The 19,170-nt window shown below is 50.6% G+C and overlaps 1 protein-coding gene across 2 annotated transcripts; it reads right to left on the reverse strand.

Moving 5' to 3' along the window:
- Positions 1–2,935: 2,935 nt before the first annotated feature.
- HDAC3 (histone deacetylase 3) lies at positions 2,936–18,110 on the reverse strand. 2 transcript variants are annotated; one of them, XM_075442026.1, is made up of 15 exons: positions 17,978–18,110; positions 17,678–17,760; positions 12,772–12,914; positions 11,305–11,386; positions 10,450–10,506; positions 10,299–10,354; positions 8,130–8,263; positions 7,766–7,846; positions 7,599–7,672; positions 7,299–7,363; positions 6,156–6,245; positions 5,992–6,050; positions 5,507–5,586; positions 4,467–4,624; positions 2,936–4,176 (listed from the first exon to the last, which is right to left on the reverse strand). In XM_075442026.1, the coding sequence occupies exons 1-15, from the start codon at positions 18,030–18,032 to the stop codon at positions 4,107–4,109; spliced, it is 1,287 nt and encodes a 428-aa protein (XP_075298141.1). In that variant the 5' UTR covers positions 18,033–18,110; the 3' UTR covers positions 2,936–4,106. The 2 variants fall into 2 exon arrangements, with proteins under 2 accessions (XP_075298141.1, XP_075298142.1); XM_075442027.1 differs by lacking the exons at positions 10,299–10,354; positions 10,450–10,506; positions 11,305–11,386; ... (1 more) ...; positions 17,678–17,760; positions 17,978–18,110 and adding an exon at positions 8,726–9,761.
- Between the last annotated feature and the right edge of the window lie 1,060 nt (positions 18,111–19,170).

Raw genomic sequence — 19,170 nt, forward strand, 5'->3', positions numbered from 1 at the left:
GCCAAAACCTGAAAATAAACAGCGTTACTTGACTATCAAAACGCACAAGCACAACTTCAGGTACTACGCACGGTCCCAGCGTGGTTTTGGGTTTTTACGAGCTCACAGGGGCAGATTTTCTCCCCATCCATCAGCCGGGTGCTGGAACAGGAGCGCAAACGCCCGCTGCTCCGGCTTCTGATGTGCCAAGAGCCTGGGGACTCTGGGCCGAGGCGTTAACCCCAACCGAGCAACACCTAGGGCTAAACTCGGTATTTCTGGAGCCTCCTGAAAATACCAAATAAAGGGTAAAAATAAAAACACAGAACAGAACTTTTTTTTTTTTTTTTTTTTCTTCCCCCAGAAAGGAAAGCAGCGCTGCAGTTTGCTCAGCCCCGGGGGCCCCCATCGAGCGCCCAAGCAGCACCTGAACCTAAACTAACCCCCCAAAACAGCACAGTAAGTGTTTTTACATCGATCAGCCGTAATTTTGGGGAAAAAAAAACAAAAAACGAGTATTTGTTGGCTCCCCTAAAAGCGGGAGGCCCCGCCCGGCCCTGCCCTGCGCGCCCAGCCGGGAGCCGGCGGCGGGGGAATCGCGATACCGGCACCGCGATACCGGGTCCGCGACATCCCGGGTCCCCCCACGCGCTCACCGCCGCCACGAGCCCGCCCACGCAGCGCCCTCCGGACATCAATCTCCACGAGACCCCGCCCCCGGGCCCCGCCCACCCCGCCGCAGGCAGCAGGGGCCGGGCCGGGGCACAAAGCAGAACCAGCGAGGGGGGAGCCCACGCTGCAGCACCCAGCCTGGGTCCCAGCCCCCTCCCCGGGCCCGCGCTGCCCCTGCGCGCAGTGCCGCGCCTCGGACCACCGCTGCCGTGCGGGGGGGTGCGGGGCTGCCCTCACAGGTGGGTCCCAAACCCCCTCCCCTGGCCCCTGCGCGCAGTGCCGCGCCTCGGACCACCGCTGCCGTGCGGGGGGATGCGGGGTGCGCTCTCAGGCGGCTCCCACAGCCCATTCGGCCGCGCCCCGCGTCGTGTTTTCCCAGCCCACCCACTCTCAGGCAGCAGCACACCGGTTCCTGCTATCGGCTAGGTAAGGGCAGCCCGCAGCCTGGAGGTCCCACCTGACCCGGGACAAGGTGTCGGGGACCAGGATAAACGCCGGTCTAACGCGGCTCCAGCAGCCCTGACATACTAGGTAGCAAGTTCTCATTTTTCACAGCTCTGCTGTAGTGCAGAAATAGAACTATAAAGATAAAAAAAAATCTCTACAGATTGAACTTGTTTCTAGCTATTTAAGAAACAAACAAGCAAATGCACCCCCAAAAAACCACCCAACCCCAAACCCTACCCACCTTCAGCAACCCAGGTAAGACAATACCCCAAGTTTCCAGCCCTGTTTCAAAACACAGGACAGAGCAGGGCTGGGACAGCGCTAAGGGGAAGAATGGGCTGGGTGGTTTGCAAGGTAAGGTCGGTCCCATCTTCACAGTAAAAGAGAATTACAAGGGGAGGAACTCCCCTTTTTTCTCCCCAAAGCAAACACTGCCTGCTACCCAAGGTGGGAGTCTGAATTCCCCCTGTAAATCAGTTTTGCTGCAGAGGGTGATGACAGCAGCACAGGGAACAAGCCAGCTCTCTGACACCAGGTGAGGTGGCAAGCTGGAACAAAACAAGTTTATCTTCTGTTCAGACACATGGGTTTCTTTTTCACAGATCTGGCTAGTCACTAGAGCAGCATTTTCTGCCTCCTGATTTGCAAAGAACATTACTCATAATGCTAGAAGCAAGTACAGCTGACCAAATCAGGGTCAGAGTTAGGGCCATCAGCCCAGTGCCTCCTTTGAGACAGCCAAATAGCGAACGCAGGAATCATACAAGTGCAGGGTAAGCACACAGCAATTCTTCTCCAGAGTACTAATTCAGTCACCAAAAATTTGCACCCAGAGTGTCTTTCTATTACCAACCTTGATTTCTCACACCCCCTCCCCCCAGTGCCTTTCAGAACCCGTGTTCACAATACCTGCTGGCAACAGCTTGCACAGCTCAACTAGGTGCATGTAAAGCAACTTCTTTTTTTCTGAGCCAGCGACTTGCGAGTTTCATTTGATGCTCCTCTAGTACCTAAATATTTGGAGAAACCCTGTCCAGCACCTGTAGCTTTATAGACCTTACAAATCCTTTCCTAGCTTAGTTCTCTCTCCCCAGCTACGAATCCTCATTCCTCATACAGGAGCTGTGCTATCATCCCTCTCTGCACCTAGTCTAATTCTACTGTAACTTACTTCTCTGGGCACCTAGTGGGAGCAACACTGACTTCTGCCTGCTTCACACTGCAGTTACACGAATTGGAGCTCACTTCTGGCCAAGCTTCACCTCCTCCCCATAAAGCTGAAGCCTTGGGCTGGCAGTGCTGTAGATGTCCTAAGGGGACTAGGCATTGCCTGTGAACACATCAACAGATCTGGTCAAGTTGGTGTCTTCTTCTGACCTGCCCTGTCACAGACCTAGGGAGGGGGAGTGAAGAGGGAGATAACCACAGGCCTAGAAACAAAGTCACCAATAAGGGCTTTAGGAAAGCGAGACTGCAAAGAGCAGACTCTTATGGAAACTGCAACTCAGAGAAACAATGACATCTAAAACCAGTGCAGGAAAGGTTTCCTGAATCAGCTCTGCAGCTTCCTGCAAAGCTTTTCCTTGAATCGGAGGCGTAAGCAGGAGTGTCCGCCAGCCCACCTGCCCTCTGGCAAGGAAATTCAGGGTGCTCTCCTCATTGCACACTGAGGCTGCAAACTCAGCAGCGTACACTGAGGTGCTGAACACCCTCCATTCATTCAGACAGGTAAGATGGCGGAGGACACTACCCTGCCAGGGATGACACGCACACTCTCAATCCTTGGGAGGACAGAAGTCAAAAAGGTGTGAGTATTAAACAGACAAACAACAGGTCAGGTAAGAAAAATACTGCCTCTTCATTTAATGTTTAAAGACATCAGTAAACAAACAGAACAGTACAGACAGTCAGAGGCTAAACCCCTCCCGCTTCCCCAGACCACGCACTCCAAATGACGACAGGTACCAGGTGACGACTCTGGCGAAGGAGCAGCAAGTCCGGGATTTGAGAGATGGCCGAGAGAAATCTCTGCTGTGTGAGGGCAAGACGACAGGACTTGAGAAGCAGCATTTTCCCTCACCCATGAGCAGAGCAACGTCTCCTGGGTACAGTGAAGAAGGAATCGTTTCCATCCACTCCGAGCAAGCAGCCCAAATCTCTTGCGAACACACAGAAGGGCCAAGTGTGAAGTTGGAAAACACAGCTGGAAGCTACACTAGAGGTGCAAGACACACTATGTACTGACCTTGGCAGCCAAATCTCTGTTCCACAGTGATTTTAGCCTCTCAAAAAATAAACGAGGAAGTTAGGTCCAACTTGGCAAAGTGTTGCAGTACTGTGTATGGAGGGAACAAACAAGACTAAGCTCTGCGCACATTCTTCCATCTTGCTCCATCAAGCTGCTCCTGGTCCAGGGACATTCACGAGCCCTATTCCACAACTGGCCTTGTCTTCTCGAACAGTTTTCCTTGAGCTGTGGAGCATCAGTTGGTTAGAAGTGACATCAGGAAGCAGCTCTCAGTGCAGGCTTCAGAGGACAGTCGACTGCGTATCTGAGTGGAGGGCCGGGGAGAGCAGAATGTATCAGGTGTTGCAGCTGAAGAGAGGTGGAGTTCGTAGGCACAACCGCTCCAGCTCCCACCTTGCTGGCAGCAGCCTGCACAGGAGTTACAGGAGGTGAAGGAACCAGTGTGGGTCAGGCTCTGAGGGCAGTCGCACAGCTACCAGCCAGTATGCAGCACAGATTCAAGCGCTACTTGAATTTCCATTTCCCAGAGCGGTGACAGCTGGAACCGTGACACGTGGTGGAAAGTAAGGAACGCGTTTCACTGCTCTCTGCCTCTCCAGGCAGCAGAAGCCTGCAGTGGTGCTGTTTCTGCTGCCACTGCTGCAATCAGATACAAAGGGGGGGGGGGGGGGGGCTGTCTCCTATGTGGCCCAGTTAACTGCACCAAGCACCAATGTTCAGTGCAGGCCCCCCCATAGTCCAGAGCCCCAGCTCAGAGCCCTCAGATCTCAACGTCACTCTCTTTGTCGTTATCATGGTCACCATCATAGAACTCGTTGGCAGCTTCAGGCCTGAGGGAAAGACAATCACCATCAGCAAGGAGAGCCCCAACACCCTTGAGGCCAGAGAAGAATATCTAGGTCACACTGCCGAAGGCCAGAAGGCGCCCTGCCATGAAACAGCCCATGAAATGTTATGTGAGGAGACCACACATTTCTAGAGAGAGGCTCCCTGGACAAAACTGGGGACTCGGAAGTGACTCAGTAGCTTTTCTAGGAAACAGAGGGTCTCCACTACATCATCTGCCCACCCTAGCATGGAGAGAAAGGGAAGCCCATTTCTCCAGAACAAGAGCTGGTACCTGCTGTAGTTTTCCTCAGAGCCTCTTTCCTCTGGATCAGGCTCATCTGTGCGATCGTAGCTTAGCAAGTCAGAAGGGACATCATGGATTTGCACGCTGGGAGCATGGTTCAGCATTTTCAGATTCTCAAATATCGTCTGCCTGATCTGATCCAAGTACTACACAGAAAAAACACAGAGATTGCCACAGTGAGATCTGGCAGTCTGCTCAGAGCCACAACTGCTAGCACTGCTACCCACCTGCATCATCTATGTGGTGGCCACGAGAAACAAATTTGTGCAAAAAGCTATTTATCTGAGCAGAGTAGGTGGGAGAGTTAAATTAATCACTGAGACTCCAGCACTTAGAAAACAGCGACACAACCCAGCAAGGTTCTCAAACGCTATGAGACTTTCTGACATCCCAGAGGAAAGGCTCTGCTTGTTCTTAGTCATCCTTCTGCCCTGCAAGAGTTCCTTGCCTGGGCGTCAGCTGGTTTCACAGGACAGAGCATCAGCCACAGGGGTTTGGGAGGACATACCTGAATACCACAGAATCACAGAATCACAGAATAGTAGGGGTTGGAAGGGACCTCTGTGGGTCATCTAGTCCAACCCCCCCGCCGAAGCAGGGTCACCTACAGCAGGCTGCACAGGACCTTGTCCAGGCGGGTCTTGAATATCTCCAGAGAAGGAGACTCCACAACCTCCCTGGGCAGCCTGTTCCAGTGCTCCATCACCCTCAGAGAGAAGAAGTTCCTCCTCATGTTCAGACGGAACTTCCTGTGCCTCAGTTTGTGCCCATTACCCCTTGTCCTGTCACTGGGCACCACTGAAAAGAGCTTGGCCCCATCCTCCTGACACCCACCCTTCAGATATTTGTAGGCATTTATAAGGTCCCCTCGCAGCCTTCTCTTCTTCAGGCTGAACAAGCCCAGTTCCCTCAACCTCTCCTCGTAGTGGAGATGTTCCAGTCCCCTCACCATCCTTGTAGCCCTCCGCTGGACTCTCTCCAGTAGCTCTTCATCCTTCTTGAACCACAGTAGGGCTGCAAGCACTCACCTGCCTGGAGTTCTGATTTTCAATCCTTGTGCTGACGTCAGGATGAAGGGTGAAGTCTGGGGCAAAGTATTCAAAGTACTCTGCGATAGAACAAGCAAGAGAGTTACAGCACAGAGGCAAAGGAGTCCAGCCAGCAGACCCCTGCAGAGAAACAGAGCTCACTCTCCCACCACACTAGGGATAACCAGACCTTAAAAAGCACAGGGACACACAGCTCTGCAACTACAAGGAATTATATGAAACAGAGCAAGCAACAGTAATGCTCAGGTCACCGAAGAGGAAACAATCCAAATTAAATGATATACAACACAGTAAGAGTGTGTCTGCCCAGCAAAGCCTAGATGTGGGAGACAGGAGACGACTAAGGCCATCTCTGAGATGTCACTTCGGTCTTATCTCTGGTCAATGCAGGACAGAAGTGTTAATACTTCAGCTGACATAACAAATATTTTAGCTGATGAAGAAAACACAGAACTCCAACTTACCACTATATGGGAGCTCTTCACTAATTGCTTCATCCACAAGCAATGACGTTTCGTAAGTCCTGAAAACATGGAATAATGTGAGCTCAGTCCAGAGAAAACTACGTGGTGCATGCAGGGACAAAGCCCGCAGAAACCGCTTAATCAGTGACAGGGAAGAGACTCACCAGCACCGTGCCACATTGCGGACTGTGTAACCCCCTCCTCCCAGGACCAGCAAGGGGATGTTGAAGCTCTTTACATACTCCACACACTCCCTACAAAAAAATGTCAGAGCTGTTAACAGCAGCACACCTTCACGTGTCAGCGATGTCATGCTGCACTCCAATGCCACCACAGCTGGTGTGACACGGCTGGAGTTCAGGGCTTCCACTCAGGGAGCTTGAACCACATGCTACTCTGCACCACTGCCCTGCAGCACCTTGTACAAAGCCTCATTCCGAGACCCCCTCCTGCCACACAAGAGTTAAAAATCCCCTCAAAACTGCTGGTAGGCCAAAGTCAAAGCTCAAGCCTTGCAACAGAGGACTCACTAGAGCCCTTTACACTAAAGGACAGTCCTTTAACTAACTGCTGCACTACAGCCTTGGGGAACAGTGCCTGGAAAGCTGCCCAGCAGAAAAGGACCTGGGGGTGCTGGTCAACATCCGGCTGAACATGAGCCAGCAGTGTGCCCAGGTGGCCAAGAAGGCCAATGGCATCCTGGCTTTTGTCAGGAATAGTGTGACCAGCAGGAGTAGGGAGGTGACCGTGCCCCTGTACTCGGCACTGCTGAGGCCACAACTCAAATACTGTGTTCAGTTTTGGGGCCCTTCACTACAAGAAAGATATTAAGGTGTTGGAGCATGTCCAGAGAAGAGCAACGAGGCTGGTGAGGGGTCTGGAGAACAAGTCTTATGAGGAGCGGCCGAGAGAACTGTGGTTGTTTAGCTTGGAGAAGAGGAGGCTGATGGGAGATCTTACTGCTCTCTACAACTACCTGGAAGGAGGTTGTAGTGAGGCAGGTGTTGGTCTCTTCTCCCAGATAACCAGCGATGAGAGGAAATGGCCTCAAGTTGTATCAGGGGAGGCTTAGATTGGATATTAGGAAAAATTTCTTTACTGAAAGAGTGGTCAAGCCTTGGAGCAGGCTGCCCAGGGAAATGGTGATCACCATCCCTGGAGGTGTTCAAAAAATGTGTAGATATGGCAGTTCAGGACATGGTTTAGCAGGCATGGTGTTGATGGGTTGACAGTTGGACTTGATGATATTAGAGGTCTTTTCCAACCTTAACGATTCTATGCTCTGCCCCAGCCCCCACTGTACTTACCCATGTCCTCTTATACTGAGGTTAAAACAACCCAAACGGTCACAACCCAGAGAATCAGCACCGCACTGGGGAACAGAAAAAGAAAAACTCAGTTTTGGCTATGGAGGCATTGTTATCCAGACACATTTCAGCATCCCCACTCCCCAGCCACCCTAATTCACTAGGGGGTACAGACAGCAGCTCGGCTACGACACACCAACCCTGACCCCAGGGAACAGAAGGTAATGCTGTGATAGCAGCCCCTTCCCACCTACAGCCTCTGAAAGGGATGGACATGCACCCAGAGGCTTGCTTTCTTACCTGCAGTACTATGCAGGTGGGCTGATAGTAGTCTACCACCTGGTTAATGACTGGCTGGAAGAGGTGTTTATAACCTTTGGAGAGAAAAGGTAGATTAGACATGGCTCTGGAATAGAAGGACCAGCTAATGTCTGGGCCAGGGGAAACAGCAGGGAACACCTACTTACTTTGGTCATCAATGCCATCTCGTAGAGGCACATTGAGACAGTAGTAACGACCACTTTCTGCGCCAACTTCATACATGTCACCTGGCCAGGGAAAGACAGGATAGTCACAAGAGCTCTGAGACTCCAGAACTGGTGTGGAAAGGCCAGACCTGGTCTGGGTCAAGATATCTGTTAACTTACCTAGGATCCCTCTTTCTTACAAATAACTACACTTCGGTCCCTCTCCAGCTGCTTTTCCATGCCCTTTTTCCAAGCTGTTCTCCCCATAGCTCTAATTTCATGATTTTACACTTTTATACTCCAGCAGAGCTTTCAAAGGATTCTGAAGCGAGGCCAGGTTCACACTATAAGGGAAAATACATACCTGTACCAGGAAAGAAGTAGTTCCCGTATTTATGAAATGACACTGTCATGACACGGTCTGTCAAGTAGAAAGCCTCCTGCACACCATCTCCATGATGGATATCAATATCAATATACAGAACACGTGGGTGATACCTATTGAATAGAGGAGGAAAAACAGCATTACTGTCTGCACTGCACCCAACTTCACTATTCCCCACACGTCTCAGCATTGCCTAGAGCTCTGAAAACCACCACCAACATCTACTCGCAAGCCCACTTGCCAAAAGAACTCACCTGTCCCACCCCAGGCATATCAAATGGCTTTAGATATGTGACATTCATATACAGTTAAACACGCCCCACCATGAAAACGTTTTCTTCTGATGTGCTTGGAAAGAGGTATTGGAATAAAAGGTTTTCACATGGGGCCAGAAATACCTCAGAAAGCACATGATAAAGAAAATCTATTTTAACCACACAGGGGTTAGAAAGTTGTGGAGTTTTGTTTTTTCTACAACCAACCTGCTGTTAGTTAATCTTTAAGAGCTTCAACAATTGTTAACAATACGTGTAAGTGAAAAGTAATCTAGCCAAGGAGGAGGTAGGCACACTTACTTCCTCCACGTGCCAGATTACTGGCAGCCCCGTGTCCCAGCTGGCTAGCACCAAGAGCACCAGGCTGGACTAAATTTACTGGAGAAGCTGCCTGTGGGGTCACAGAGACAGAGGATGAAGAAGAGATCATCACAAGTAAATGCACTGGGGTAACGGTCAAAGCCAATGTGTTGTCAAGCACAGGAGACACAGCCCTAAGCCATCCCTGCCTGCCAGTTGTAGAGCTGCCTGCTCAGTTGGGAGAGAACTTCTCCAACTTTTCATAAGAAAATACTGCATCTGATCAATCCCCAAAGAGCAGGTGATCTGGCATCCACGCCAAAACCCTAAGTGACTGGGCAGGGACCTGAACAAAAAACAAAATAACATTAAAGCAGCAAGGAGGAGCATGTGGTTTGTGCCAGCTGCCTTAGAACCATGGCTTAAGTGTGTCTGCAGCGATCTGATCAAACTGGCTGATGGTGCTGACCCATTCTGATTAGCAGACCAGTACCTTGCCTCAGCCTCCCAACAGAGACATAAATCATTTAAGAAAGCCCAGATCATTCATCCCGTATGACGGCAAGGAGAAAAACAGGATGCATACACACAGCACTTGCACACTAGTAAAGGGAGAAAGGGACCTTCTAAGAGCAGAGGCACCACAGTACTCCCCTGGTGGGAAGCTAACTCAAGTATGCAGCCATCTGCTGCAGAAATGGTTCCTGAAAAGAGGGAACAAAAGAATGGAGACATATTATAATTTCTCACAAGGGGTAACTGGGCTGTATTTTAAGCCTCTGGTATATGGGACTCATGTGAGACAAGAAAATGGTTGTGCAGAGATACACAGTGAAGACCTGAGCTTCCAAACACAAAGTAGGGAGAACTGGCAGAGAGGAAAGTGGTACAAGAAACCCCAGTACATCCCATAAATCTGACTTTGAGGGCAAATAAACTGGCCACCAGTTAACTCCACAACAGCTTGTCTAAAACTCAGAGATAAGGAGGGCATTTTAGAGTACAAAAAGAAAAACAATCACAGATTAATCCCAGAAACAGAAGGTATTTCTGTAATTCTTCCTCCCATTCTGAATTTATTTTTCATTTTCTTAAAAAAACAAACTAAAACCCCTCTGATTCTTTTCTACTCAAAGCAAGTGTCCTTTGATCATTCTTATGTTACTCAGGTCCTGTTCTTAAGTCACTCAAGGAAATCAAGAAAGATTTGAGCCATTTAACTGTCTCCAGTGAGCCATAACTTGCATTTACCTACAAAAGGTTCACTGTGGCAAGAAGGCTGAGACTCAGGAGACCCTGAAATGAGTATTTCACACATGGATAAGGAGAAATGGAACTCAGGAACTTTTCTGTATCACTTAAGCTGCACGCAACAAAACTGGAATCAGACATTGCAATTCTCAAGCCCCTCTTCCTGTGCCTAAAGAAGAGGCCAGGCCAAAAACCAAGTCGTGGACTGCCTTAGACTCTAGAAAGGCAAACGATGCGGGGAAACAGAGAGAGAAAACGGTGAACCAGCAGAGGGAAACCACATGCCAGCCAGGACAGTGCTGCACTTGCCCCAGGTCCTTACTTGAGCAGCTCCAGGATGCCAATAACTATGTCATTAACATAACAAAACCCAGAAGCCTGCAAGACAGAGAAAAATCAGAGCATTAGAATAGGATCAACACAGAGCCTGGTCCTCAAAAAGAGAGAGGAGTACAGTAGGTTTGCCTCATTACCTCAAACTTCTTGGCATGATGTAGGCCCCCTGCCCAGTTTATCGCAATATCACAGATCTAAGAAAGGAAAGAGAAGTTAGTTAAAGGTGACAATGTGGTAACAACAACCAAGCACCCACTTCCTCACAGTGCACCCACTTTAACCTGCCCAGCCCTGTGGACCACAAACACCCTTCTGGCCTTTCCTTCTCCTACAGACGCCTTTCCAAGGCTCTATCTTGGTCGTCAGCCCAGACAATAGTGTTGGTTACATCATGTCCATACCAGATTAGGCCTGTGCTCTACGTTCCCTGTTAGACCAGAAAAGATCACCTCTCACCACCACTGCTCCCCTCCAGCCAGCACCAGACAGAGCACCTGGCACATACAGTGTATTTCTGCACTTGTTCTTTACACTCATTAGACCTTTCTCAGGTCTCTAAAAGACTCAAATCCTCTGTAGGTTTTGTGGTTTTTTTGATACCTTCCCAAGGAACCCTCTTCTTCAGAGCTTCTGCGTGATCTCATTTAGAGCATTTCCACAGCAGAGACCTAGCAGCACTCTCGAGGTCTCCCAGCAGCCAGTTTCACTGAAGACCCCAGGCATGTTCTACAGTGTTGAGAGTACTTTGTGACTTTAGTACACGCAGCATTAGTATCCTCTGATCCCTCCAGATTAAGCATCTACTAAATGGTTGCTTCTGACAGTACAGGAATGGTCTCAAGCTTAACAGTCCTACAGCACATGTATTCACACTGCAACACAGCAGTGCTTGCTGTGTTGTTTTACACAACAAATCCATGAGGTTCTCCTTAAATTGAAAACCAGTTGGCTTATGCCTGTGTTTCAAAAGATAAGCACATCAGCTCAATTACCTTGTTGTTCAGCTGTGTTGCTCCCTGCAGGGAGGCCCCAGTATAGCGAGAGCAAAATTCAAAGAGGCCTGGAAACACTGGGCTGAAAAAGAAACCACGATGCAAACATAGAACATCATCTCATTCCTCCCGAGCAAAGCCAGGAATAAAACTGTCCAGGGACATTACCTGAGCAAGATCAAAACTCACTCTCTGTGAAACAGTTAATTTGGGATCACTCTGACCCTGCTTATAGCACACTGAGCACCAGCAGGCCGAAAACACAATGGGGAACTCAATGAATCTGATAATGACTACCAAAGCTTCCAAGCTAGTCCTGAAAATCTTCCCCTGCTCACAGTGCATGCTAGTGTCTGTCCTGCAGCTCTGCTGACACCTGTCCAGAGGTAGGACACTATGTGAGACACTGCAACAGGAGAGGGTAGGACTGGTCTGCTCCTGTGCTGTCTCCCCCCTTGGCTGTATCTGGAAGATCCTGCCCCCCTCTGCTTCCCAGCACACCGCCCAGCATGTGCTATCCTGCAACCGGACACAAACGCTGCTCTTAAGACAGCACTGAGGTCTGATCCATCCCACCAAGCAGAGCCAGCCCAAGCACTGGGAGAGTACAGAAACACAGGACATGGAGCCCCTGTGTCACCAGCTTGCTGGCACTGCGTCACAAACAACATTCATGGATGAACCATGGCTTCAGGACTGTGGGGTTTTCTTTTCCCCCCTCATTTCCCTTAAGAACATGGTTTCTGACCATCAGAGCAGCAAGGTCACAGAACAGTTCTGTGTTCTCAGCCTAAATATTAAAAACCAGGCTATACTAATATCTGCTTGGGATAACACTGTTCTCTAGCCAATGTAATGCCTCCTGTGTTAGTACAGCTTTCTCCTCCACAGAATACATAAGAACAGTCTTACTCTGACAGCCCTTATAATCCTCAACCAGACAAGATTCACTGCTACTTACTCAGTTGCCCACAGAGCCCTTCCACACGTTTCAAGTTTCATCTCTCAAGAGCATTAAAGACTAGAATTGCATAGTCTCAACAAGATTTCATGTAGCTTTGTACAGAAGCATAAGTATCTGGTTAGTTCTACCTGAAAATCAGGCTCTCAAATCCATCTTGAATTTTGCATGCACATATTAAGGTATCTAAAATGACAGGCAATTATTTAAAAAAATAGTCAGCATGTTCAAGAACTGGAGGCTCCGCAAGAACAAGTACAGATACAGTCTCTAACCCAACAAGCTTACAGCCTAAATATAGATCTAAAAAGGAGGACTGTAAGATCTAAAGAGAAAAGAAAGGAATCAAGGGTGTTCCAGTAATCTGATATACACAGGAGGGACATGCACCTCATTCTCGTTAAAAACAGGTAAGAAACGGGACATTCTAGCAGAGTTCTCTGGACATGAGCAATGCAGGAACACCCTTTCCGACTGCGGTTTCGCAGGAGGCACAAAGCACCCACCAGTCATCGCCCACGTTGAAGGCGTTGAGGCTCTTGGTGAATCCCTGCATGTTGTTGGGACTCACTCTCTGCAGGAAGTCTATGTAGTCCTCGGAGTGGAATCGGCACATGTCATGCTGGGATGCCTGGTATGGTTTGAAAACCTTCAAGAGAGAAAGGCAAGACTTATTTCCCCTCCAAACTCGCACTTGCTTTGGCTGTCAGAAATCTCAAGCTAATTGACAAACGACTTGCACGAGGTATATCAAAAGAGTTTCCAATACTTTGGCTTCCTGACATTTGTACTCATTTAAACTCAACAAGTTGCTCCAAGAAGCCTGCTTTCCTACTGACTTTTCTCTTTCGGCCACAAACCTATCTCCTGCCTCTTATAATAACTGCAGCTCTTGCCACATATTCTCTGACGCCTTCATTCCCCCACTGCACCCCCCCCCCCCCCTTGGACAAGCCAGCAGAACACAACAGCTGAGTTCAAACTACAGCTTTTTCTTCACTGGGGGGCACTATTCCCTTCTCAGTCACCACTTTTCATACAATTTTAAGACATTGGTATAGGGGTGGGTTTGGTCCCTCCCTCAAATTTGCCTGTAATGGGCTGAGAGGTTCAAAGTTATTTGGAGAAAGCTCACAGACAGAAGAGTTGCATAAGCTTTGTTTCCTTTAGAAAGCTGGCAAAAAACGGTCAGGGAACTGGATGGATTCAAATTAAAGATCTCATGACAATACAGGCTTGCTGTTTTGGCACTTAATGCACATACCTCTATACACAGGAAGTTAAAAATTAACACCACATACCTGGCGAGAGGAAATGAAAGCTACACCAAAATAGATAAGAGATCTTTCTTGTGCTTTCCAGTATCTCTTAATTAAAGCACGCACTTTATGGAAAAAGTAGAATATAAGAAAAATAGTAAGGTGCACGGGCTTGTCTCCAAAGGGAAAATTCATCAGGGCAACCACACCCAAGTGCCTGTTTGCTGGGCTAAGCAGGAAACGTGTTAATTTTCCGAGACACAATATACGCTAACAAACAGGTCCTCTCCTTTCCTGACGAGATCTGCATGTTGCATGGTGTTTTCCACAGGGATGCGTGGGGTTCAGTGTTTCTCGGAGGCTGCTGCCTCTGACAACTCAAACAAGGAGGATGAGGCCACTCACAAGCACGAGCCATTAGTGCAGCTGCTAAGGGTGAAGGTGAGACCTATTCCCCAGGAGGGCTCTGCACAGGTACCTCCCACAAATCCAGAGGGCTGATTACATCACACAAGACCAAAACCAGCACTAAAGAGTCATCATAGAAAAGATACAGCTCTCACCAGACATCCAGAGGCTCTCTCAGACAACAAAAAGTAGGGAAAAGTAGAGATGTGTAACTCAAAACAGAAAGGCGGGCGGGGGGGGGACACACACGGACCAAAAGCTTCAAGACTGACTCAGCTGCTGGCAGAAGGAGAAAGCAGCCTCCTTCCACCCTTCACCCTGCTCCCCGCAATCCCACCCACCTTCCTAAGCAAGCTCTGGCACTCAGCCCCCTCTCTCCACTGTCTCATTTTGCTGACTCCACAGAAAGCTCTCCCAGCTTTGCCGTGTTATTGAGTTGCATCAGTTCACGCAGGGACCCGACAGCTTCCAGACACAGCACAGGACAGGCAGCAGGAACGTGCAGCAGAGGAGCAGGGAAGGCGAGCAGCAGGACAACCCTGCGTCTTTTGGCAACGCTGAGCCTTGGTTCACCGTGTTCTTGCCACAGATAAGCTGGGAAAGGTGCGAAGAAGGGAACCCAGCTTGACAGGACAGCGGCCTTTTCTTTGGAGGAGGCAGAGAGAACGGATAACGATGTAACCACAACACAAAGTTAACAGGACCTTTTAGAGCCACAACCAACCCATAATCCCCACTTTTATTTGCTCGCAACTGCCAGTCACCGACTGCTCAGGATGAAGCTCTGCAGTTTTCAGCTTCATGAGGGCATCTTGTGGAAGTTATAACCCCCAAAAAGGGGGTTTCAAGACTAAAAATACGGCAAAGAGTACAGCTCTGCCTCCTGCCTCATTCAGGCATGGATCTGACATTTAGAAGTGTTATGTCAGAATACGCTTTCTGCTGTTTCTGCAAGAAAAATCTCAACTCTAGGGAAGTTATTCACAGAAGTTCATACATTTACAGTGAAAATGTGAAAGAAATTCTGCAAAGATTCCACATCCTAAGCATACTCCAGCTGCATCCCCCTGGTGAGTGCAACAGCAGGTCACTGTGGCTGGATGTGCCTTTACTAGCGAATTATATTAATTACACAGGGAAGCTTTTCTAATGTTTAAATATACCAAATTCATTTTATATATTGCATTAAGAAATTGTTCCACTGATCCGTTTTAGCACCTTCCTTTAAGAAAACTGATACTGTGCTTTAGTTTTGAGACCGCTTATTTTCTGTTTGCTTTTGTGCAATCCACAGGTCTCTCACGGCGGAGGGAGATGCACTGGCCGTGGAAGAGCTTGAACTTGAGCCCATGCCAAACACCAGGCACTTGTACCATGCTAGAGATCACGACCACGCTGGGCAGCATGGATGGGCAGGTACAAAGCAGCCACGACCTAGCTTTTTCCTCTGCCCCACTTGTACCCATTCGGCTGTTCAGACTTTGCCCTTAAAGAGCAGGAAAACTGTATTGTTATCATGCTTGCATGAATACTGTACCTTGTCCTGCCCATACAGTGGAAAAGACACCGTAAACATGCTAGAACTAAAACCACTGGTCTGATCTTGCTCTCTGGTGCTGAGTTTAACATTGCCTGATTCTCAAATGCTTGAGAAGCGCCCTTTAAGAACAAGCTTTTTTAGGTGTCACAACAACTAAATACTTAGTCAAGTCTTTGACGGCGCAGTCAAAGTTTTTTATAGGTTTGCTTGATGTCCAACAGTAGGGTTGAGGGAACCTGGGAAGCTGATCACAGTCTGGAGAAGTGTCTGGTCTAGCTGGAGAGGGACTGAAATTTGCATGTTTCTGTCCGACAGCTCTGCGTGATCACTGTGTTTTCACAATGGCTCGTGATTTATCCCTAAAGCATGCTGCGGATGTGAACACACATCAGAGACAACTGATCACACTTTCTTCTCCAGAGCCTCAAAACAAGCCTGATTCTATGACCAGTTACTCACAATCACCCACAACTGTAAGCAACAATCCACAACCGAGTTCTGCACTCATTTTGAGAGCACATGCCTTCAAGTAACCACAGGGGTCATCCAGTTCAGGCTCATGAGTAACAGGGGAAGCAGCTGGTTTGCAAAGTGTCACATGGAGCAAAGCCTGATTGCAGAAGGGTGAGGAACACACGCGAGATGCACGAGCATAAAGAGGAAGAATGGGGGAAAGTCACAACATCCCTCACAGATCAGAGCAACAACAGTTTTCCGCCGTTCTTTCACCTTCCCTCCCTGTTTGTAGCTATGGATGACGCGGACTGTGACAGAAGCGTTCGTCACTTCTTTTAATGAGGTAATTCTCATGAAAATACACCATAAATGCACATATGTCTGCATATGTACACATATAAATACATACATATGTGTACATAAAACCAGAAGCACCTGGAGCTGTAGCCTACAACATTTAAAATAACCTTCTGGGTAAGGGCCCTTCCCCAGGGCACATCAGACAGATCACAGGCTGTGGAGACAATAGGCACCAGCTACACCAGCCCCTGGATCAGACAGCACGACCTGGAACCGCGCCACTCGGCCCACACATTAAATCGCTCAACGGTCTGCATCCGCTCAGAAGCAATCCTGCCACACACAGCAAGAAGCAGCCAACAGGAGCCAAAACAAGTTGCCCTGAAACGATCATCATCAGCATGTTCTGCACATCAAACCGGGCGAAAGTTATCTCAAAAGGGGAAGAATGGTAGAAGACTTTTACCATCCCTGCCTTGATCTTGTATCATGAGACATTAAGTTACATGCCCTGTACTCCGAGAGCCTTTCCTTCGCTCTGTGCTGCAAGAACAGGCAGAAAAGTGAACAAGGACTCTAGGGAAAGGAGCACAGCTCTTTCCCCACTTGCACCAAGTGAAATAAAATACTTCAAAAGAGGAGTACCAGACACTCGTAGTGTGATTCGATCACCCCCAACCAGTTCATTTCTTGAAAGGTGAAGATTTTCAGTTTTCTTGTTGATTATCGCTATGTGATAATAATGTTTTCCCTGGTTTACACAGGCTGGATTTCAGGAAGAGAAAAGTCCTTCTAACAGTCATCAACTGGAGTGCACTGGACTAGGTTGTTTGAGCTGGCTGGGCAACAAAGACTTTGAAGAGCAGGTTGGACAACCATTTATCAGACATGAGTGAACCCCACTCAGGCATCAAGGTGAATTAGCGAGCTTCCTGAGGGTTTTTTTTTCACCTTTACTATTCCACAATCACACAGCCCATAGTGGTCACTGGGTCCTTCCTAGAAGTGGCTACAGACACAGCAAATTCATGTATGGTCCCCGGCGGCACTGCTGCAGCTCCAGGGACAGCACTGCAAATGCAAGTTCAAATAAGATGCTGACAGCGAATGATGGTGCCTTTCAAATCAGCTCTGGGTGCTATAGTGGGGACTTTGGTTGATGAGGATGCCCAAGGCTGCTTAAAGCCTTATCTGCAACAGCTCTGCTCGTCGCCGTGCCAACAGCAGCGCTGAACGTGAGGCAGGGCCACCAGAAAGCTGCGAAGAACCTACCAGCACAGGCCAAGCCTCAACGTGGAGGCCACGGCTGGAGTCAGCGGGACGGCACCCAGCGCTCCAGCACGCTTCACGCACGCCGGAGCCTAAAGCGCCCGCTGGGAGGGCTGCCTGCCCCGGCCCCCTCCTCCCCGCCGCCCGGGCCCCCTCGGCCCCCAGGGAAGCGCCGCTTACGATCATCTTCTTGTAGAGGCCGTAGTGCAGGACCAGGCTGTGAGTGAGCGCCAGGCGATGCGGCTTCATGGGGTGCCCCGCTCCTGCAAGGGAAGCGGCGCGGGGAGTCACCGGGGGGCAGGGCCACACCAGCCGCCCCCACCAGGCCCGCTCGGCCGCGGTGAGGGGACCGGGCCCCGGCGAGCCACGGCCGGGCCGGGCAGGGCCGGGCAGGGCCGGGCCGGGCCGTCCCCCCGCCCCGGGACCGGCCTCAGCCCGCCCCGGTTCTCCCGCGGCCCCACCGCCCGCCCCAGCCCGCACCGTAGTGGAAGTTGCCCACGTCCGGGTCGTAGAAATAGGCCACGGTCTTCGCCATGGCGGAGAGGCCGGGACCCACCGCCCCGCGCTCCCGCTGACGTCATCACACCGCGCCCGCGCCGCCAGCTCACGCCTGCCGGGGCGCCGCCGGCTGCGACCGAGGGGCGGGGCCAGGGGCGGGGCTGTGGAGCGAGGGGCGGGGCTGGGGCGGGGCCACCATCGCTGCGGCGCCCCCGCGGTCCCAGCGCCCGCCCCAGTCAACCGGAGCTGCCCCCAGTCACTCCCGGCGGCTCCCAGTTGTCCACTGGATTCTCTCCTGTAACCGGGTAGCTGCCCCCAGTCACCCCCGGCTTCTCCCCAGTCACCTCGAGTCCCACGCCACCAGACACTCCTTGCTGCCCTCCACCTAGCCCCAGCTGCCCCCCAGGCACCCCCAGCTGTCCCCAGTTACTCCCAGTTGCCCACTGGATTCTCTCCTGTAACTCTACAGTTTCTCCTCCGTCACCCCCAGCCGCTCATCAGTCACCCCCACTTGCCCCCCTATCACCCCCCGTCACCCCCCAAGTGCCACAGCCCACCCACTGAGGGCACAGGGGACAGGGCAGCAGGGTCTCCCCGGGGCACCCACACCTTGCTGGGGCTCAGCCCCTTACTGGGAGCAGCCCCCCAGGCTGTGAGGGATGGGGACCCCCACCACCGGCCATCACCCGGCCAAGCAGCCCTCCTAGTCCCCACCCCGCCAGGGCGCAGGTCCTTCCGACCTCTGGCAACCTCTGAAAATAACCCGCCGGGCTTGGCAGGGAGCAGGGACAGGGAGGCACCGCCAGGCAGCCGGAGAACAAAAGCTGGGTGGAAAACTGCCGTGTAAGAAAAACCAGCCATGGAGAACGGGGGAAAAACCTGGAGCCTCACCTGGAGCCGACGAAGGATGGGGACAAGGCTGTGCCACGGGTGACGCCGGCAGCAAAACGTTTTTCCTTGCAGACTGGAAAGAAGAAAGGATGAGAGGAGCAGGCATTCTTGCCCGAAGGCTCCGAAAAGAAGCCAGCCGAAATTGGCGCTTGGCAAGGACTTGGTACTGCTGTTCTCCTGCCCGATCGCTTCCTGCGGGCAGGAGGTTCGGGGCGAAGGATGCGGCGCTGGAGGAGGTCTGCCCAAACCACCTGCAGCAGGGTGGGGTGTCAGAGAGGAGCAGG

This window comes from Opisthocomus hoazin, chromosome 23, assembly GCF_030867145.1.
Source record: "Opisthocomus hoazin isolate bOpiHoa1 chromosome 23, bOpiHoa1.hap1, whole genome shotgun sequence".
In the NCBI taxonomy this organism is placed as follows: Eukaryota; Metazoa; Chordata; class Aves; order Opisthocomiformes; family Opisthocomidae; genus Opisthocomus; species Opisthocomus hoazin.

What these genes read in the sequence shown, in the direction of transcription:
- HDAC3 (XM_075442026.1), bottom strand. Translation starts at nt 18,032, where the DNA reads ATGGCGAAGACCGTGGCCTATTTCTACGACCCGGACGTGGGCAACTTC. An exon ending in AGATGGCATTGATGACCAAA is followed by an intron (nt 7,673 to 7,765) that starts GTAAGTAGGTGT and finishes TTCTCTCCAAAG; the next exon opens with GTTATAAACACCTCTTCCAG. An exon ending in AAAATCAGAACTCCAGGCAG is followed by an intron (nt 4,625 to 5,506) that starts GTGAGTGCTTGC and finishes TTTTCTGTGTAG; the next exon opens with TACTTGGATCAGATCAGGCA.